Source organism: Falco cherrug, chromosome 9 (genome assembly GCF_023634085.1).
Source record: "Falco cherrug isolate bFalChe1 chromosome 9, bFalChe1.pri, whole genome shotgun sequence".
NCBI classification, from domain to species: Eukaryota; Metazoa; Chordata; class Aves; order Falconiformes; family Falconidae; genus Falco; species Falco cherrug.
Window position 1 is genome coordinate 47715233 of NC_073705.1, and position 22868 is coordinate 47738100.

Consider the following 22868-nt stretch of genomic DNA (forward strand, 5'->3'; position numbering starts at 1 on the left):
CACCTACTTCCACCAGACCACACTTGCTGTTCTGCCCATGAACTAATAATCTCCCACACACTGATTTTCAGTCATCACTTACAGTGAGATTCCCCATGTGACCACACAATCATTAGACCTGACTCAAAGACAGTGGCAGCAAACTAAAGGTGGGCTGGGAAGGTTCAGGACTCTGCTCTCGGAAGCCCACACTTTGGATTAAATGCATCACGAAATTTCTCCCGAAGGTGGAGCTATACTATCAATATAAGAGGAAGACAAAGTTAAGTTCACAGTATAAATACTCCTCCTGCCTCACAACACCCCTCCTCTTTTTTAAAGTAATGGTACTTCAATTATTTCAACCTAGAGAAACATTTGTTATTAATATTCCCCATTATTCTCCATAAAACACAATGCCTACCGAGAGAGATGCCAAAAGGGAATAATGATTTTTAGTGTTCTGATCTTGTGTATATTTACTCTGGGGTTAATCCCCAGACTCCAGCCAATTTATTGCTGTTTTAGACAACAGGTTCATCTATGCATTCTGCAAAACCTTGCAACAGGTTCAGACTCTCAAGTGATATAAAAACCCAGTACCAAACCCATCTTTTCCAAATGATGAGCCAGATATTCAGCATGCCGTAAGTTTTGTGTAGACCTCATGACATCCGAAATACACGTATACAACTCTGAAGGTTCCCATGATCTGCTTGCTATTTGCAGCTGCTGGCATGCAGGTTTTCAAACCTTTCTCTATAACAACGGAAGTTAAAATTCTCACATGGTTGTAAAATCTAGGAATTTATAAGCAAACCAAAACATACAGCAGTTATCAAACTTTATATATAAAAGAAAGGACGTTCAAAACTACTAATGCAGAAACCGCAGTTGCGTTGGAACTAAACCAACTGATACTGGTTGAGGAAGGAGCTGACCCACTTTTCCAGGCCTACATGGCTTTTCTAACCGTGATGCATACCTGCTCTGACCCTTGAGACACAGGATATGGTGTCCAGGTGATTTTGGCAGATTTTGCCAGGCAAGTCAGACTTTTTTTTTTTTTTTTTTTTTTCTATCTTAATATTCATCCAGACATGCCTGCAATCACACATAATGAAAATGCACTGCTTATTTGAAGGGGGGCAAAGAGGAGAGTAGGCAAGAAAGGGAGCTGGAAAGGGACTGGACATAGAGAACAGAAAGAGATTAGGTGCCCTTCAACTGAAACAACCCAGGAGTGGAATTACTGTGGTCCTGCATCTTGGGCAAAGGGCATTCAGCTCCCAAAGGAAAACTAATCACCTATCTAAAGAATGTAAACAAGATTCCTGGTCAGACACCCTTGACACAGTGTAACCATGGGGAGACAAGGCTGGTCTCTGGGTATTACTCAGTGCAAAAGTATGTTCCCACTAGACCTAAATTTGATAGCTCACTCAGCACCATAAGCAAGCGGTAGAGGACCTGCATAGACGGTCATTTGCTGTCATACATTAATAGGGCCTTTATTTAAAACCTGAGCAGGCTCCATGAGTGAGCCCAACCAGGAGCCTCTTTGCCTCTTCTATGCACAGGCCTCTTCACATCCCCACCCACCAAGAATGCTCTCTCTCCCTGGCATCATCCAAGGATATGCTTAAATACAGAAAATGCCGTAACCTGAAATAGGTGGTTTCTCCATTTTGATTTTTTTTTTTTTAGAGTCAAGTGTGATTATACAAAGATCTTATCCACAAGCAGCCATACTCAGTACATTAAAACCTCATCCCCAATGAAGATTCAAAACAAATGGTCTTTTCCTTTTTCAAGAGCATAGAGGGGAGTATTGAGCTATTTTCTGTCTTTTGGGAGTGTGATTTTTATTTATCTGATATGGTTATTTATAGTTCAATCCTCTACAGTCCCCTTCAATATCAAAGATTGTTTTATTTATCAAAAAATTAAAAGGCTCAAGCTGCGCATTTTGTATTCAGATAATCCCCCCCCCCCCCCCAATTTAGTGTTTGCGAGATTGAGAGATTCCTAATTAATAGAATTATCTTGCACTTACATGGCTCATTCCATCGGAGGCTTTATAAATATTTTATTAAGCTCACATTTTGAGAAGCACTAGATACACTGAGAGAGAGATTAAAACCATGTTGGCCATGCCTACTTAGGAAAGAGAGAATGAAAGGGAGTCACCTTTGCCCCATTTGTCCACTACAGCTTCTTTTTCAAAGGAAAACAGTAAATACTGAGCAAAGACCAGCACACCTCTTTATCAGATGTTCTAACTACATGAAAATACCAGGTAAGATGAGCAGGGGAGTCAACACTAAAGAGAGAAGATCACATGCTAAACAAGTGAGAAAAAGAACAAATAAGCCCCAGAAGCATTACTGAACTACCAGCCAAGCAAGCTGCAGTTGTGAGCTGCATGGGAACAAAACCTGTACTAATGCAGATTTCCATAGATGCCGTTCTCATATACTTTTAGTAAAATTAACATGTGTGTATAAATCAGTACTGGTTTCAGAAAAGGTGAATGCCTGGTAATTGAACAGCCTTGTTCTGCTGCCTGGACCTCCTATAGCAGGGGTCCTCAAACTACGGCCCGCGGGCTGGATACGGCCCCCCCAGGGTCCTCAGTCTGGCCCCCGGTATTTACAGAATCACCCCACCCCCGCCAGGGATTGCGGGGGGGGGGGGGGGGGGGAACCAAGCAGACGCAGATGGCTGCCTGCCACTTCATCCACACGCTGGCCCCCTGGTTAAAAAGTTTGAGGACCCCTGTCCTATACCATGAGCTCTGTGAGGATGACCACACATCTATCTGCACGTGCTAGAGGAAAGGGAAGATATTGCAACCTTGGCTTGTCCGTTAGTTTTACAAAAGCGTCAGGAGATTAATTCAACATCCTGATTCTCAAGCACCATACACAGAAGCTAGAAGAGTTAAAATAAGAATCACTCCCTAGCTCTTCTGATGGAATTACATCACTGCTTTCCTGCTCTGTACCTTTCATACACACTTAACTGCAGTACATTTATGATATACTTTGCTATAACTTTGTGGTGTATCAGGGAACACGCAGCAAATCGAACATCTTTTGTCATAAACCCATTTACTGCTGTTCCACCCCACTCTCCCCTGCCCAAGAGGAAACTGTGACTTAGGGGTCTAAAGGCTGTGATCCAGACCTGAGTGAAGATGGAACTGGGCACGCTGGTGGCCGTATGTCTTTTGGTTAATCTCTTGATAGTTTGTACAACAGTGGCCAGTTCAATCTTTGTACCCTTCTTGCCACCAGCGCCCGAACTACTGTCATGCCAGCTGAGAGCACTGAGAACAGCATGGTTTACCAAAGACTCAAAATAATCAGAGGGCTCTGAATTATATGTCCTTAATCACTCACAGTGATTTTACCAGAAAAAAAAGTCAAGAAACAAAGGTACAATTGTTTGTTCTTTCTCTAAGGCCATGCCCAGTGATGCAAGGTTCCAATCTATCTTTAAATTTGCAACTACAACTCAACTGAATTATGGAATCAGTTTGCCTAACCAGTTCACTCGCTCTACTTGGCAACTGTAACAAGCCATTTTCCATTAGTATATCCTGATCACACCATGCTAGCGTAAGATGTGTCTACAGATGTGACTAAGCAATGATGCTGAGGCTTCTCTAGCTTTATCGTTCCACCAGACAATGCAATGATACAGAAGCTTTCTTAATGTCCTTATGATTTTCAGCCCGTAGTTTTAGTCCTAAATATCTCAACGTACCAGGGAGTTAATCTTCCCAAAGCAGTGGCCATGCTCTTTCCTCTAGAATACTATTAACTATTAGAACACTGATCTAAATATTTACTTAAATTGTTAATGGTTTTTATTAATTAAAATAGGCTTATTTGTTCCAGACTTTTTACCTGCCTTCTTAAAAATACGTATATCTACATATTCTATCTTCACAATGTCTTTTAGTAGAAGACAAAGGGAAGGATACAGGCAAAGTGAGGCATCTATGTAAATAATTCTGTGTTATGAACCACTTAATAATTTGAGGTGTATCTCACAGAGTTTTGAAAAGTTTGGGTCAGTAATTTTTTTCATGCAGTTCTTACCATATCAAGGTGTTTTAAACACAATGATGATATATTACAACATCCCTTTACTGGAAGATGATTGTCAGCAGTGTATCCTTTAAAAAGAAGTAATGCTACCCAAGAGTATAAAGTGAGTTGGTGGTAAGGGGAGAGGGGGAAGGCACAAAAGCACTGACTCAAACTCTGCTGACTTATATACTGAACCAATTTAAAAAAAATAATAAATACATCTATTGATTTTCTAAATTTCAGGAGAATAAATGCAATGATTTTGAAAAATAACCAAAAGTCTTCATACACTCAAACAGCAGGACATTTGTTTGATACATTTTGTTTTCCAATTAATTTTTTTGACGCATTTGAGTAATTTACTTAGTCACTGACTGTGCTTTTTATAGCACTTTTAATCAACTGGCTTAATCTTTATTATTTTAATCTCTTAATCTACGCAGACATAAAATCTCAAGGTGACTATTTCAAATGACCACTACATGAACTGATACCACTGTGGAAGATGTAGAATTCACGTGACCTGTTCTCATGGGTCCTACCAGACAGCTAGACATTACTGAGATATTTCAAAGTCAAAAGGAAAAATGCTTCCCCATACCTCTTTTTTATTTGCATGTGCTTACAAAACTGCCTGCAGCACGCGCTTTGTGACCTGCCTATGTACAATGTTAATGGCTCTTCATAGTACACAGAAGCAATAAGGAGTGAACACCACCACTGAGGAGACTTTTCCTTCAGATGATGGTAGAGGTCTGCACAGCTGAAGGCTTTTGGTATGAACTGTACTATCACCACTTCAAACAACTTTTTAAAAACACCTTCTGCTTTTACAAACAGGTACAACGGTCCTTACGCACAAATGCTGTGTAAGTCATGCCTTTGTTATGGATTTGCTGTTGCACTAATGCACACAACGGAAAGAACTCTAGTGAGCAAGTGTAGGCATGAAGGGAAAGCCAGAAATGGCATGACAGAAGCTGGAGACATGTTGCCATTTATGACACGTGTTCACTGCGGAGTTTGACCCGATGTAAAGGACTTCCCATGTTCCTCTGACACTGAGGTGACATGATGGATCCAACTTACAGATTGAGAATTTTCAAATGTTCATCCTTTATTTACCAATCAGCAATTTTAAGTAATAGGTCAGATTAGTTAGTTGCACAGAAAAAGAATAAAATTATTCTAAATACTATGGGTACTAGAAGTTCTAAGTGTAAGTTTAAAATATATATATTTTCTTTTTTGAAAATGGTTAACAATACTAACGTCCCAGCCCTTGAGGTCAGGTACTGCAGTGAAACAAGCAGCCAAATTGGGAAGGAGAGAAGTCTACCCACACTGACTTTACCAGCCCGCCTCAAAAGATGAAGGGTTTTATTCCACCCACTGGAGTCTTGTCAGATAAACAAACCACCCAAATACTGCAAACATCGAGAAGGTGGTTTTTTCCCCCCTCGCCTCCAGAAGTGCTTCTAGCACTTTGCCTCTTTGCTCTTTCCTTGTGGCTTTGACGCCTAAGCGAGAGCAGTCCTGACCAGGATACAGGATCTAACAGGCCAGGAATGTTGATTGACAAGTCTCTAAGTGGACTAGAGGAGCCAGGAAAGCTGGTCTGCTGTCAGTTTTTCCTAAACATACTTAACTCCAGCAGAGGAATATTCCAACAGACTGAGCACAAAAACAGACAAAGAATTTACAGCTATGGGTCTCAGGGGAAAAAAAAAATAAAAAAGAAAAAAAAAGGAAAAATATAGCCTCTAAGACAGCTTTGATGGACCATTCAACCAGCACTTAAGGCCACTGAAGGTCTTTTTATGGAAAGGAAAGGTCGTTTTCACCATTAGCCTGACTGCTATGTGTTATTTCATATTTAGCAGCTAGAAAAACCTGTAACGCTTATATGAGCTACAATCAAAAAACCATGTATTCTAAATAAATGCACCCTTCATAAGAATACTTCTCATTTTCAAAGTTCTTCAAAGAATGAAATTTTCATGAAGCTTTATTAAAACTTTTTCAGCAGTAATTTCATACCAGTCCATATTAACCAGTCCTAAATATATTAAAGATGACCTGCTTAGGGCTGCTGAGCATTTACATGAGTCTGCAACAGTAACACTGAAGAGCTGAAGAATTAGTTCAGATATTTGAGAGCTTAAATACTAACAGTTATGTAAATACACAAAGAATTGTTTTTCTCTGAATTGCAAGCAACCAAAAACCCAGTTGCTGAATGATGAAAGAAATGGGCCTGCTTGTTTCCTATTTGAGCAGGAAAATATCAACAAACCCACAGAGCAATTACAACTTTTAGCATCTCTCTCTGAATAGCTGTGTAGGCATTATAAAGCATCGCAACTGCAGCAATTCTGCAAGCTTTCTTGAAGGGAAGAGGGAAGAAATGCTAATCTGTTTCTATAAATCAGCTACATGATGTGTGCTGCCAATTAAGTGGATTCCCTGAGCAAGTCAGCATCATTTGACGACGTTGCTCAGTGTTGTCCTGATGTACCACGACACAAGCAGCAGAAACAACCTTCTCTGTTCCCACCACAACCAAATACTTCTGACAACAAAGAGCCTTTCCATACTTCCCTTCAACCTGCTTCTAAAATTTCAGCACAGCTTTAGGATATACCCTGACAATCCTCCCCAGCGTGGCAGGAAGGCACCCACGCACCTATTCTGAAAGGGGCAGCTTCCCTGGAACTTAAATATAGAAAGATTTTCTCCATCTTTCTCCTTTCAAGAATTTCAGAAGAGATGTATAGAAATCTTACAAACAAACAGCAGAGACAACAGATGGTAGAGGTCCCTAGATTTAAAATGGCTTTAAGTGGACCTGTCAAGGGTGAGAGCCAGAGAGATGTCATGCAACCTACTGATTTCGCCTGGTATTTGCACCTATCACATAAGGAAAACGTTTGATTAAAGCCATACCTCTGGTCTATTATGAAGAATGGTTTAAGAAAACTAGTTAATTCTCTGTCAGGACTTCCTATGTGGTGGGAGCCAAGCTGGCTCCTTCAGAAGTCTGTGCCTGGGCCACAGGACCGGGGAGGCCCTCGAACTCAGCTCTGTGCTAGCCCCAGCCCGCTCCTGCTGCCCTGGAGCTCCACGGTGGATGGTGCATCAGAGCCACCTGAGCCATGAGTACTCGGCAGGTAAACAGATTATTACTGCAGCCTTGAACAAGGCAGTTCTCAGGGGCTATCAGACCTTCACTGCGCACAAAATCATTTTGTGTTTCTATTTGTATGGACAAAGAAATAAAGAAAAAAGAGGCTGCACCCTGAAGATCCAGCCTCCTTCAACGTACCCTGAAGAGTCTTCTGTGTCATGACAAACTAATTGCATGTGTTAAGGGAAGCCTGTTACTTTGGCTTTTTCCACTGTACATCAAAAAAAACTATGTTTGATTTTAAAGCACATACACTTACAAATACTGAGGGAATCAGCTACAAAGAGACCACACAAGCTGTTCCAGCCTTCCACTGAAGTCTGGGGTTTTTTTAAGGATAAATACACAGCCACCTCTTCAGTTTGCCCTTTCATCTATTCTGAAACACTTCTTCACACACACACTTCATTTCCTAACTAGCTGATCATATACAAGTTTTGGGTTTGTAGCTTTAAAGCGCTAAAAAAGATGAAGGTAAAACATAACCTTGATCCTGGAACAGAAGTCAGCAAGGATATCGTGGGTGTCTCACAAGTCACAGAGCTGGGAAGAAAGAAGCCTGTCCTGACCCTGTGTTGAAACCTGATCTAGTTAAAGAGGCACATGGATTACCATTTATAGCATTTCTCAGGGGCTGGGGTGAGAGGCAAAGCTCTCGTCCAGCTGCATGAGCCACTAGCGGCCAGCAAGGCTATAAAACATACAAGATGCTGGGCGCCAAGGAAGGATGGTTTTCCTCCCCCTGTTGCAGCGTACCTTCCCCACGCCACTGCTGTGTTAACCACCCCAGAAGCACACAACTCTTCAGGAGAACAGCAGTGCTTACTGTTCACAGGCTCGGAAGAAAGCACAGAACACTGGAGAAATGGGGAAGAAACGGCAGGCAGATTTTCACCAGATCCTGCAGATAATCTCCAGAACTGGTGAAGACACATTGGTATGGCCATGCAAGATAATCCTGTGCTCCCAAAACCAACACACGCGTAACGGTGTGCGGTCCAGTTCTCTATGGGTGAACTGTAAATTACTCTGCACACCACATTAATTTTGCCAGACAACGGCCTGTCCCAAAGAGCAAGGTAAATGTCTCCAAAGAGGAAATTTATGACCCTGTGGCAGAGAGGTGAGTCTACTCCAAAAAGCTAGTCAGAGTCGGTTTCTGTCTCCTTCTCCACTACAGCAAAGGTAACTCCCCAAGATTTTGGAACTACGAAAAAGCAAAGAGCAGTCTCTACGCTAAGTTCTTCAACAACAACAAAACAAGCCAAACAAAAAGTCAGCCGTTCCTCTCCAACAAAACTACAAGTATGGCCACTTCCACAAAAAGCTTTCTGCTATGTATTTTTGGTGTTCAGTCACTGTCTTGGTTAACTACACTTCTTCATGAGTTGAAAACAAAAGCATGCCTATTCTCTTATTTGGGCACCATGAATTCACAAGCATACCCGAGCAGGATGCCTCCTCATCAGGTACCTTTTGCTGTCTGACAGAACAAAGCAGCTATACAAGAAAGCCTGTGCCCACCAGAAAACCCCGAGCTTTCTTCTAGACAAGATAAAACAAAACTGAGAACTGCCCACAAATGCTGGGAAGTCTGACCTTCCTCCCTTCCCCTAGGCCTTCACTGCTGAAGAAATATCCTAGCTGCATATGTAAACCAGCATTATGTATAAACGAAGTCAGTGGTTTAACTGACAGAGCACCCATTACGTAGACAAAAATCTATCTTTAATACTGTAAGAAGTGTAATTTGATATTCTTTTATCTGATTAAAATAATATAGATTTTCTATGTACACAAACTGACAGCTCTAGAAAAAGTAACGGAGCAGCAGCCTCCCATTTGTCTCCACTTGATCTAAAGGTCTGTTCTTACAGCTGGAAGGTTAAACTGTTCTGCAAGTCACTTCATTCTTCATCCTGTGGGCTAGGATGGCCAAAAAGGATACCAATTTGTGCCAGTCAAGGGCATGTTTTTTTCTGAACCAGATAGTTGTTCACAAGAAACTGGGATGAAATCCCCAAATTCCTACTTCCCTCAGGCCTCTAAAAGGCCATGAGATGCATTAACTTTCACCACAGAGCAATGAATGAGAGAGTGAGCCACCACAGACTGAGGGTGGATTATGACCAGCAATTCTGCAGGGACAGATTCCTATTTCTGCTCCTTGACCTACGAACTAGCTTGCTTTGATTTATTCTGAAATCCTCCCTGGCAAATGGAGAGGAAAATCAGCTGGTTTAGGTATAAACTCTTTTTTTATATCCCCCAAAGCATCTGCATGGCCAGTCTTGCAAATGAACACACATTTTCTGCTCTTTGCATTACAACACATTCTAGAATATAGAACTTCTAGTAATGAAGCAAACATGACAAAACATAATGATGGTGACTGCTGAAACTAAGATAATGGAAACAGATAATCACAGGATTGTAGAATATCTCAGGTTGGAAGGGACCCATAAAGAGCATCAAGTCCAACTCCCTGCTCCTCACAGAACTATCTAAAACTAAATCATATGACTAAAAGCATCATCCAGATGCTCCTTGAACTCTGACAGGCTTGGTGCTGTGACCACTTCCCTGGGAACCCTGTTCTGGTGACCAACCACCTTCTTCTCAGTGAAGTATCTGTTCCTAAGGTTCAATCAATTCACTGGTCACCAGAGAGAGGAGATCAGCACCGTCCCCTCCACTGCCTGCCTCGAGGAAGTTATAAATAAAATAAAGTAAAATAAGTTTAAAGCCATAGACAAATCCAGTACCACCCCCATGGTTACTTTTTTTTTTATCAGTTCCTTTGATTCAGGGTGTTTGTGTATACAACACAAAGAAATCTACAACCAGAGAAATGCTGCACTCCCTCAAGGAGCAATATGCACATGTCCCACAGCAAAAGGTAGATTTTTAACTTAGTTGATACAAACACAAAATTGAAACAGCAGGAGTCTGGCCTCTAAACATGCTGTGGCCTGAACTGACAGAGAAAACCACTGAGACAACAAGAAAAGTGATTTGGGAACATTATTTCATGCAATAATGTCTTTCTGGTTTTCCAGCGTAATTCAGAAAATTTCAACCAGTTCTGAAGAGATGAACTTAACTCATCTCATGGATCCAGCTGGGATAACCAACCTTCAAAATACCCACGTGCAGCTCGCACTTGTGCACCTGTTTGCTGCATGCATGCATTGGTTTAGAGATAAAAACAGGAAACCAACATGAGAAACCGTTCTCTCACTCACCTCCTGTACACAAAGGACCACTGCTATGCATTTTCTGTAAGGATTCTTGCATGCAGAGAAGAACGTATGTGAGGGCAGGATACATGTTGCCTGCAACGCCAGAGAGCGAAGCTCACTGAGAAGGGCAACGCAGGGAAAGATGGCATCTGCTCACTCCATCCTTGCCTCTGTTGTTTCACTTGGTTATAAAAGCACTTGCAAGCACTGTTAGAGTGGGGAAATCTGTAAATGAGACTTAGATCCCACTGCCTTTCAGGGAATTTAAGGGCCCTTCGTCTTCACAAACAGATGCTTCTAAAAATTTTACCTTGCAAACACAAGTTGTTACTTCCCTGCGCAAACTGATTAACCCGAGCGCTTGGAGGTATGTCAACTGTCCAAATTTGAGTCTCCAGACAGTGCAAGTCTCTGGTCAGATACCAGATTACAATCAAAACTGGCCCATCAAAATTTTGGATTACTGCGCTCAGGGCACAAGTACAGCTGCCCACTGTGACACCCTCAGGGCAGAGCTGGCAGGACTAGCACCGCTCTGCTGAGACAGATTTGCTGACTCTCCAGGCTGCAGATTTCTTAGAAAGGTGAAAGGGAACGTTTGGCTTTTGAGGTTTATACATTAGCTTTTGCAGCAGATAGTCTCCTCTTCAATGAGATTACAAAGTCTCATTCCTACCATTCTCCTCCCCTCCAAAAGGCAATGATATTAATTAAGTACAGGCAACATGACACACAATACGCCCTGCCACAACACACAATGCTCAGCTAGCAGCAATGAGCTCCACCTTCAGCTTACCTGTTTTATGCACTGCAGCCGGTCATTGGTCTGCTGTATGTGCCTGTCCATAGAATTCATTTTGATTGTCTCCACTTTCTTCTACCTGAAAGCCATTAAAATTCCTCGATCTGCAAGAAAAAAGGACAGTAAAGATCACTGAGCACAGCCCAGGAACTTCTACCACCTAAACAGCCAAGCAGAGCCACTTGCAAGAAACCCCTGAGCACACTGTGAGATAAAATAATAACAATCTCAGTAACAATGACGGTCTGGCTTTTGCAAGGACAAGGGCATGGGGATTCTTCCATCAAGAGAAAATACCTCCCATAAATATTAAATGAATCAGATATGGCTGAATATTACATGGCAAAAAATAACACCAAATGTCTGTTATGAAGACTCTGGATTTCTGTATTGAAAGTAAAAGCAACAGGTGTACTTTGGACTCTCCTCCAACTAGCGGATCTATTTGACCAGCCCTTGAAACGGCTGAGATGATGGTGAATGAAGAAGCGGGATTCACAACTTAACCAAAATTTTCAGAATAACTAACAATTCCAGAGACACAACTTAGCATATAGGTAAGAGGCCTGACGTTCAGACCAAAGGACTGAGCAGTTCCTGCTGTCTAGAATAATTAGGCTCTTTAAGGTATCCATAGCTGGACTTGTTAGTCCTGGAAAAACACGTCCTGTGCTCTTTAGGCCCATCTCTAACAAACTGTGTAACTTAAGGCAAATTAAAACTTTCCCGTGCATTTATAAAACTCTAGAAAATGGAAATGAAGGCTCAGAGCGGTATTAGGAGTTTTAATTCAGGTGTATAAAATCACCACATGAAAACTGGCAACAAGTTAGGATGATCTAAAGAGCAAACCCGCCGTCCCCTAAGCCCACCACTGACGTTTGTCATGCTGAGTTATGTTTGTGGATATGGCTTCGAACACACTGGTGCCATCAAGATGAGCCCTGTTCCCCATATTTGCCAACTCTTTCAGAGCCATGCTTTACATCATGCTCCATGATCACATGTAAGTGGCTCTTTGTCAAGAAGATGGCATGTGTCTGGAATCACGAACACCACCTGCAAGAGGGGGGAACGGTAGGTGCTAAATCAGCACGTGCACATCACGCTGAATTCACCATTTACCTCTCTCTTATCCCTGTGTTCAGCTTGGGGTAAGGGGTTAGCCACAGCACAAGCAGCTCTGCTGAGCTGAAAGGCAGGAACGGCCAAAATGCCACTCAAACGTGGACCAAGAACAAGGCACTAACAGCAATAGTAAGCGTAAGTAAGCCTCCTGGCGTGGGCATGGTTTGCACGTCACCGGGCCCCTTCCACCCATTGCCCCTCTCTGGCCTCGCCTTACAGTCTTCCTACAGTGGCAGAACAGCAAACCACAATGACAGAAGCCAACAGCTAATCAACCGTTTCAGTCCACAGTTCAAGTTACCAAATGGTTTGCACCATGACTTCTGCTTTATGTTTTAAATAGAACTGCATGAGCCTCCAGCCTGTACTTAATGAGCTGAGTAGTTTTAAGCGCTTTTTTCCAGAATTTGCTTCTCAGGGGAACAGAGAAGTTTCACATACACATAGGTACACTCTGCTGTTTCAGTCACTTTCATGGCATCTAAACCAGAAATGAAACCATAGATACTGTGCACTGGAACATGAGAACAGTCTTTGCCTGTAAATTCCCATATCCTTTTACTGTGACAGAGAAGTACAGTCAAAGAAGTCGTATCCTCACAGTGACAAAACAGGGAGCCGGCACAGATTCAAAAATATACCCAAACGCTGTATTTATGTAAAACTTTATACTAGCACAAGGAAGGCCCTGGACTCACACAGAAACCTCTCCTTCAGGAACCTCTTTGGTGACACTGAGCAGTTTGTTATTCAGAGAGTTGTCCATGACAAAAATCTTTCCCCCTTCCTACATACACATAAAAGACAGGAAAATTTTCAGGTAATTGTTCAGTTAGAGAAGTTGGCCGCTCACCCCACCTACTACACATGGCTCAGCATCTCTTCGGTTATAGCACTGGCTATATATTCTACAGGTCCAGCACTGGCTATTAAACCCCCAGCAGGAGAAGAGTGTTCCCCGTAGTAGGAGCACTGACGGCATGGCTGTCATGGCGAGACAGACTCCAGACCACAGCATCCGCGTGCGTCCCACACACACAAGCCGTCTGAGATTTCTGTACCTAGCTGATAATGTTCTTCCATGGCTCCTGCTGGATTAGACTCCGGGAAAGAAATCTTTTCTGCTAGACAGCTAAATGAGGTCTTATAACAGCAGCTCAAGCTGCTCATCTCCACCCTCTAGACACAAGAGGGTTCACTAAAGCACTCCTGTCGATACATTATAATACTTAGGAAATGGAAAAGCCAGTTTCACATACAAGTATTATTGTTTGACTATGCTACTGCCACCTTCTCAACAGCAAATGCCATCCAAAGGTCCTTTAGCAAATGTAAATTGATGTATTTTTTTAAAAGTGAGTAACACAGCCTCATCTGCCTGTAAGACCCCAAAACAGACCTCAGTGGTCATGAAGTTTAATCTCTCAGTGGACAGCAGAGGTATTTATCAAGAGATAAGCTAGCCCAGACATGACACCACTTCAGCAGTGATCCATCTTACAAGCTGGGACACATTATCTGCATTTTAATTGAACATCAGGACAGATGGAGAAAAGCATGCTGAAAAGAAATACAAACATATATGCACACAGATTTTCGTTGAAAATTTTGGAAAAATGCAAACTGATTTTTTTTTTTCATTATTTTAAAAGAAGTCAGGACATTTTTGCTTAATGAACCAGTAAGTAAAATATACCGTATTTCTGGTTGACTTTTAAACACAATTTTTATCTGTTTTGGCATTATCTATCTAACCTCCTCAGTGATGTACAGCCACAGAGAGAAACTGGGAGCAGAGCTGAAAAAGAGTATCTACCCCAAGCGAAAGACACATAGACATACTGTATACTGCCAGAAAACTATTCTCGAGTAAAGCCAGATATACCAGCACTCAGGCTCATGGCATCAGGAGCTGCCTCTGGCATTACTGGCAATATACTTAAGGGCTGGGAGACTGCAGAGACATTTTACGGAGACAAAGACTTGCATTCATGTACTGTTACTTGTGCCGACAAACTATGCTGCATGTTAATTTAAGAACTGTACACATAATTCCACCCGAATTCTTTGCCTTCCAGTTAATCATAAACAAAATCTAAGGTTGCTATCAGCTACCTGAACCACAGCTTACTATTGTACTTGTCCAAATTGTTATTTCCCCCACATGGCATAACTTCTCAAAGCCTGTTTGGAAAAGCAGAGGGCAGAATGCGCAGAGCTAACTTGCACAGCTGAGCAGAAGCCTGACGGGGCTCATGGAGACAGGGCTGGGTACACAGTCCCCTGCTCTGGTACACAGACATGCCATACAATTTCTGTCATAAACTGATCAAATTCAGTCTCAAAAGTAGTTGTGCTTTTAACACCCAATGGCTCCCACTGAAAAGTACCCTCTGACTCTCACCCTTCCCCGAGCAGCCAGAAGTATTTTCACTTCCATCCTCAACTCCACTTGTTCTCACATCACTGCTGCTCTCTGGCTAGAACAGTCTTTGCCCTGGCAGCCTCCCTCCACCTCTCCCCCCTCACTGCACGGACAGGCACCCAACAGCCCTTTACTGCTGCCGGTTTGCTACTTCCACCAGCCCAAGCTCATTTATTCTTTTCCGGTCAAGAGAAGCCCCTCAGTCCACTAACTCCCCCAGCAGTAAACATTTCTTGCAAGAATCAAACAGCCAAAATTGTACATATGAAGCCTCACTGCACACAACGCTTCGTAATTGAAATATCCTGCCTCACGCCTCCAAGACTCATTTTAAACTTCCGTTCATACACACCATAAGAGCATCAAGTAGAATACTTTTTTTCAGTAAGCATACTGCCTCTAAGTCAATTCTGCTATAAAAAATGTGCAGCTCATTAGTGGGAAACCATTATTATCTGGAAATTATTCTTTCATAGGCCTCAGCAAGAATTAAAAGATTAAACGTGGAAACTGAAAATTATCGTATGGATCTGAAGTTTTACCAAGGCAGAATAAGCGTCCTGACACCAGACTGTTTTGCCTGGAAAAAATACCAGCAGAATTAAGTTTCCAGTAACTATATGTACTACACAGGTACTGCTGTACACTGGTCTGGTTCCCCACGTGCACATCCAAATCCTGAAATTAAAATTTAAAAAACACCCTTTCTGTCCATCTCACACTGTTTTAAAAGTAGCAGCGAGATCACCTTAGTCAAACATAATGGTGCTTAAGATACAGAAAGGCCAGCAGGCCAAGTAAGAGTAGACTTCTATTCGGTTAAGTGCTGAGCGCTTATCTGGTCACAAGCGAAAATGACTTTGCAGGGTCTCTCGCCAGCCTCTGGTGTACCTGCATTGGAAACCACACTAAGATTCAGGCACTTTGAGCAGCTCAAAAGACAGCAGGGATGTTGCTGCTCAAGATTAAGGATACTGGCAGAGTGGGATAGAGAAGGGAATTTTACCCAGTGCTTCATAACAAACCCCCTCTGTTTGGTACACAAGCATTAGCTAGAAAGGTCATACGCTAGTGCTTTATATGCTAACTCCATCCAAAAGGATAAACAGAAACAAAAAAAAACCCACCAAAAAAAGAAAAGTAAAGAAGAAGTGTTCCCAGCACCTTCCGGTAAGTCAGCAATAAAAAGCCCCATTCTTCTGCTGTCTCTTCGGAGGTAAAGACCCAATGTCTCTCTTTCTCTCTCTCTCTCTCAAAAAAAAATTTACGTGAATTATTCTTTGCCTTCCTTCTTTCCTCCCCTCTAGCATTGCGAGTTTATAGCCCTAGGCAGTAATTAAAGAGCCCTCATTTACATATTTATGATGTCTCAAAAATGGAGAATGTGTTTTTAAAGGAACAGATGCATCGACCTGTTAAGACTTTTTTAACTCTAAATGTACTGAATCTTTTTTCTTAAACCATTGCTACAAAACCCTCTTAAATACTGAAAAAGGAATGAAATTATGTACATGCCGTAAGAGAGAGAATTTCACAAGCTTCTGCTATACTCTGCGTTGGTTGAAAGCTCAAGTGAGGAGTTTGCAATTACTGTATCAGAAACTGGACTTCCAGTAACACATTTATGAAGAGCAATTTAGTAAAACGTGGTCCCTATCAGTTCCTGAGGCAACCTAAACAGCATCTTAAAGAATTTTTTAAAAAAATATCAAACATTTCAGTACGGCTTCAAAACACTGACATATCTACAAACACGCAGCAGCGTGAAAGCAAGAGTGGTTTTGGTTCTGCTCTGGGACGGGCTCTCGCCACAGCCAGGGCTGGTGGCCGCAGCAGGAGCCCTGCCAAGCCAGGACCAACCGATACGGAAACCTGCCGGCCGCCGGCCAGGGGAGACCCGAGTCACCAGCTGAAACAGGCCCGACCTTCTCCGCAGGTTGAGAGACCCTCGACGTGGCACTTGCTGCTCTGCCTCCCCCTCGCACGCCTTCCTCCCTCGCTGCGGGCAGAAGCAGGAGCGAGCGGCACTCCCTGGGAAGGCCTCGCCTGCCACCCGGCCCTACAGCCCACCAGGCCAAAGCACCGCCACCCGCCCCTCCCCGCAGCAAAAGACTGCCATCTCTTGAAAAATCAAGTTTTTAGAGAGCAATCTTTCTGCCAGCAAGCCAGCACACCAGCTGGTTCGTACCGTTTCACAGATCATGAGTTACTACTGTCTGTGCCATCGGCTAAAACTAATAATGTCCTGCATGTCTCCGGCACGCGGAGGGCCATATGCGAGGGCAGGCAGCTTGTACCTAAGGAGTGACTTTGACCAAGCAATAGGCCAAGCCAGAGCGCGGGCAGGAGAGGCCTGCGCTGACTAACGGCCCCGGCAGAGCGCGGGGCGGCGCCGAGGCGGCGGGGGGGGCGCCGAGCCGCCGCAGCCGGGCGGGAGCACCCAGCGGGGCCGCGGGCCGGGGCCGGGAGCTGCGGGCCGGGGCCGGGCGGGGAAACGGGGCCGCGTCGCCCGCTCTGCGCCGCGCCGGCAGAGGGCGCCGCAGGGCCGCGCCACCGCCCACCGCCCTGAGGGAGCGCGGGCCGCCGTGCCCCGGGGCGCTGCCCGCCGCCGGGCCCTCGCCTGCCGCTGGCGCACGGGTCCCCGAGGGGACGGGTCAGGAACGGCCCCGCAGCGCCCGGGCCCCTGCCGCCTCCCGGGGCAAACGCCAGGCACACCAGCTCCCTCAGCGCCCGGCCCTGGCAGAGAATGTGGGCAGTCCAGGGACACAACCCACCCAACTCCACTTGGTGTTTTCCTTAACATCTGACATCTGTCAAAAAGTTGCTTCTTGAACTATCAGAACATGCCTCCGTCCGTAGACGCCGATTAGTACTATCGCACCCACCGCATTAATTCTCTGTTGCGAGCGGGGCCGGTGCCCTCCTGCCGCGGAACCAGGGCCCGCCGGCCGCACTCCGGGCGCCCAGGCAGGCGGCGGCAACAGCTCGGCACCTAGGCCTGCACGCAGGCCCCTGCCCTCACACGGGGTGCACGGTCCGTAAGCCTGCTTCGCAGTATGAGAGTTTTCCAAGACGCTCTTAAAAGATTATTTTCTAGGAAATGTTGAATATCTATCCATGACAACTGTTTTATTTCCCCTGCTAGATACAGTACTGAAAGCATAAAATGTCAGGTGAAAGGCCGTTTTAATCATTAAACACTTGAAAAAGGAAGTTGTTTTAATAAAGCTTTATTTACCACGAGCTGCTAAATACCTACTGCTGTTGGCTCTGAGCTATTAAAAAGGGCCAGATGTGAGACAAAGCAGCGTTTGTTATGCTGGGTGAGGAAGAATAGATATTTGTGCTGTGCTGCTTTCCATTGTTGCTCTACAAATGTGCAGTAATCCCCAGAAGACTTTCTATCATCTCTGACTGCGAGAGGGGGAAAGCGAGCGTGCGTGTGTGCGTGCGCTGCCAGCAGGCACAGCTTCAGCGAGGTGGGAGCGGGATCTAGTAATTTATAGTGGCTTGAGCTGCAAGGGCTGGCAGTTTTGTCGGGTTTAAGGAAGCTGTTTCCGCAGCCATGTGCTTGGGAACATTTTTATATACGGAGCCTATTATATGCAGGCACGAACAGCCAGCCGGATACACACAAAAGCAAACCCACACATGCTTTTGAAAAAAAGACAGCATGACAGCTTGCATAAGCAAGCCTGCTGGACTCCTCTGGGAGAAGGAGCGGCGGTGCGCAGAAGTTGTTCAATCATGAAGCACATCTGCAGCCTGATTACAAAAGCCAAGGTGGTAGGGCTAGCTGGAGCCACACACAGGACTGGGATATGACCCATGCTTAACGTAGACACATAAAAGTATAAAAATGAACCCACTGTATAAGAGCGGTATCACAGGAATGTAAAAACATCACATCTCTAGCTAAGGAGAGCGCTCCTTCGAGCCTGGACAAGCTGGTCACCGGACAGCACTAACCATAAAACACGTGAACTGCCTCCTGCACTGGCAGCCCTCACCTCCAGCCCGCTGGCTGAAATGACTGGTTTCCTCACACCGAGAGCAGCATCTGCAGATCCCGGTTTCTAGTAATTGCCCTGCTGCATGCTTATATTATGAGGTTGGTTTCCCTGCATCCCACCCAGCTCCTAGTGTTGTCAGCTCTGTCAGCTTGTTATCTTTAGGGGCAGCAAGGAGGGAAAAGGACACTGCAGTTTAAAACAGCAAGAGGTAATAACACAAAATGAAAGGCAAAAGCGTGTAGAAGCATGCTACAGGGGAGCCATGGCTGACAGACCTGCTGTAGTGCTCTCAGAGGCTTTGCACACTCCAATATAGACAGATCTGCTAGAACAAACATTGACAGTTCCACAGCAGAATCCACTGATCCAGTGGTTTATTAAATGTACTGTAGCTTGCAGGTAAGAAATGTTAATCCTCATCGGGATGGCTACAAGCAAATGAGCCATCCCTAAAAGCTTGCAGGGTTGCACTCAGATCATTTCATAACCAGTGTCCCTGATCACTCATACAACAATGCTGTAAAAAAACCCAACACACACCACCTCCCTGATAAATTGCCAATTCCTAAACCGAGACAGAATCTATCATCTCTTCCCACCTTTCGGGCTCAGTGGGAGGACTGCAGAGGAAATCAGGTGAACGTAAGAACTGGAAAGGATTTGCATTCTGGCATGTGATGCTCACTTATCTACCTCATGACAGCTCGTTTCTTTCAGACGTTCTGTGGTAAGATGTATAGTATTAGTTGAAAATTCTCTGTGTTTGCCTACCGGATACTGCAATAACACATGAAGTGTTGCTAACATCATTTGGTTTACATGCATTCTGGGGGCTGAGCCTACAGAGTTGCTACAAAGGATGTGCACGAACTGTAAACTTTTCCTGCTCTTGCTAGACTTATCAACTACCAAACCAAGCCAGCTGGTTTGGACGTACTGATACAAGTTATTTGCTTAAAACCTGAAAGACGAGCTACGGAAGACAACCTAATAGAAGCACTTTCTAAAGGTCTAGAGGAGAGAGTAACAACCCAATCCATCTGTACAAAGATGGTCTTAGAAACAGGAGAAAAGAAAGATAGAGGGGAGATGGCACTAGCAGCAAGTGTTTTTAACAATTTAACAATAGCCTATCAAAAAGTGAAAATGCTATTCTGTATTTGCTGTGCTCTGATAACATCTCTCTTGAACCAGCCAGCCTGCCATACAACAAACAGAGGTCAAAGCCTCTTGGGCCAGCTCAAAGAAACGCTCCTAGCAAGAAACGTCTCAAACCCACTGTGAATTAGAAATAAGAAAGATTTGCATTCTGACACTGAATGCCCTCTTACTTATCTGATGAAACTAGGCATCTTTTGAACTTTTTGAACTGTAGCATTTGAAGGGAATTGTCTGCTGATTTCTTCTTGCGATTTTCATCACAACTTACATTCCTTATTACTGGGTGGCAACAGAAAGAACGAAACAATCCCTCATCCCCAGACTATGCTGCACCCAATAAAGGAATAAGCATAGATTTAGACTCTTTGTTTTCATTAAGTTTAGCATTGTGAAGAAGGCATATAGTCAAAGTAGACAGTAATTTCACTTCGTGGTCTATAAACGCAAGATTTATTCACCTTTTCCTTATTCCTATGAGAACTAAGAAACTGCTGCCAAGACCAGTGATTTCTGGTAAGCCACCAGGGAATGCATCACTCCTCTGGAGAAAATCACTCAGGGACAGGGAAGAAGAGGAGGAAGAAAAGCAGCATTACCTCAGTCAACAAAATCTCCAGGGAACAGCGCAACTGTATAGCTGCTTTGGGACACAAGCTCCAATAACTTTTGGTATCTGCCATTATCCTGGTCTGTTCTGAGGAAATTTAAGTAAAGATTTACCCAGCTTCCCAGAATGGAAGCAAGATAAATTCCAATAGGACCAGCAAAACCTGTAAAGGCTAAATATAGCTGAAGAATTAAGGTAGAAATTATATGGCTGTGAATTTTTGTAGCCACAGAAACAGGAAAGTCATTGGTAGCCAAATTATATTTTCTGCACTGCTTTCAGTGGCTACTCAAACATGTCTTCTCTCAAAGTCTCCACTTACTCTGAATTATGAGAATTTAGTGCTGGGGTGGCCATTCCTTTAAAATAATTTAAACTGAAGATATTGCACATCTAGACACAACAGAACTACAATTTTGGTGAGCTCTATAGTCTATTTTATCATCTTCATTTAAAGCAGCTGATTGGAGATCCAGCCATATAATCCTTCTAGACCTGTGGAGCACACATTAGAAAACAAGGTATTTGGTTTTACTGAATTTTCCTGCAGTCAAAGGTCCAATATTTCAAGTCACCACCAAATCCTAAATTATAAAAACCCTTGCTGACAGTCTGGGTAAAATGATTCAGGAGTGGACAAGCAAAACAAATGACTGTGTATCCCTCAAGGAAAACTTCTTTGTACATACACAGTGAAGCACTGTGTGAACACAATCTACATGGAGACTTGAAATGTACCTGCTATTTATGTTAGTCTCAACAGCTAATATTCAAGCACCTGAAGTAACAGATCCATTGCTACCAAAACTTTATGAAGAAGCCCAGATATATTTTTGACATCCTATAGTTGTTTTTGAAAACAATGTAATTTAAAAACTAGTTCCAACTGCAGCACCTTCATTCCAACAAAGCAGAGCTGCACACATCCCTGCTGTTTGACTATCCATAATGTAGTCATTGCTTTTCCTGTTTTCTGAGTGCCCATAACTCGAGTGAGGTGGAAATCCTTCTAGACACCTGGATCACAAAACACTGCAGGAGCCTTACACATCAAAGTCTGCTGCCTTCAAGAAAGATTTTAACTCAAACACCTGTGATCATCTGCACTGCCACATTCTGTTTTCTCACTATCTTATCACTTGAGAGGACCTTCATATCTAGAAACTGGTCTTTGAGGATTGCCAGTGTCCCAGACCTACTTTACAGGCAAATAAAGAGAATTTTAAACTTACCATGAAATGTTTCATTTTACCAAGAATCTAAACAGACATTTCAGTTTTCAAAGGTTTGATGAATTCCACGGTTAAAGATCTGTCACTTGCTCAGTTTACAAACCTCTTGGGATCATGTCCTGGTTTCAGCCGGGATAGAGTTAATTTTCTTTCTCAGTAGCTGGTACAATGCTGTGTTTTGGATTTAGCATGAGAACAATGTTGATAACACACCGATGGTTTTAGTTGTTGCTAAGTTATGTTCATACTAAGTCAAGGACTTAGTCTCAGTTTCTCAGGCCCTGCCACTGAGAAGGCTGGAGTGGCACAAGAAACTGGGAGGGGACACAGCCAGGACAGCTGACCCAAACTAGCTAAAGCGATATTCCACACCACAGAACATCAAGCTCAGTATATAAACTGGGAGGGAGTTGGCCAGGGGCTGCCGATTGCTGCTGGGGGCCTGGCTGGGCATCGGTCAAGCAGGTGCTAAGTGACTGTATTGTGCATCACTTGTTTTGGTTTTTTTTTCCTTTCGGATTTTATTCTTTTCTCCTTCTCTCTCCTTTGCATTATAATTGTTGTTGTTATTATTGTTAAAATATTTTATGTCAATTATCAAATTGTTCTTATCTCAACCCACAAGTTTTACCTTTTTCCTGATTCTCCATCCCTTCCACTGGGGAGGGTGGTGGCAGTGAGCGAGCGGCTCTGTGGTACTTAGTTGCCAGCTGGGGTTAATCCACGACAGATAATCGGGAACAGATTTCAGCAGCGTTTCCTCTGAGCGCCCAGATCTCTGTTAGCTGTACCTCCACTAGGTCTCTCACCCTCGGGTGATAGCACGAGCAAAGCTGAAATGGCATTTGGCAGACAACACAGATACCAGGCAGGTGTTTTAAAATCCTCTCAAGTATTCAAAAGCAGCAACTAAACAAATGCTAAACGGAGCCTGAACAAATGGAAAGACTAGCAATGGAAAAGACTAGAAATCAATGTGGTATCCCCTGTTA

At 43.6% G+C, this 22868-nt stretch overlaps 1 protein-coding gene across 7 annotated transcripts in view; it reads right to left on the minus strand.

Moving 5' to 3' along the window:
- ZMIZ1 (zinc finger MIZ-type containing 1) overlaps positions 1 to 22868 on the minus strand; it is a 307669-nt gene that overhangs the window by 148726 nt on the left and 136075 nt on the right. For all 7 annotated transcript variants that reach the window (XM_055719930.1, XM_055719928.1, XM_055719929.1 and 4 more), the window contains one exon: positions 11305 to 11414. In XM_055719930.1, coding sequence (XP_055575905.1) covers positions 11305 to 11364 — 60 coding nt within the window. In that variant the 5' untranslated portion in view covers positions 11365 to 11414. The remainder of the gene's footprint in view (positions 1 to 11304; positions 11415 to 22868) is intronic.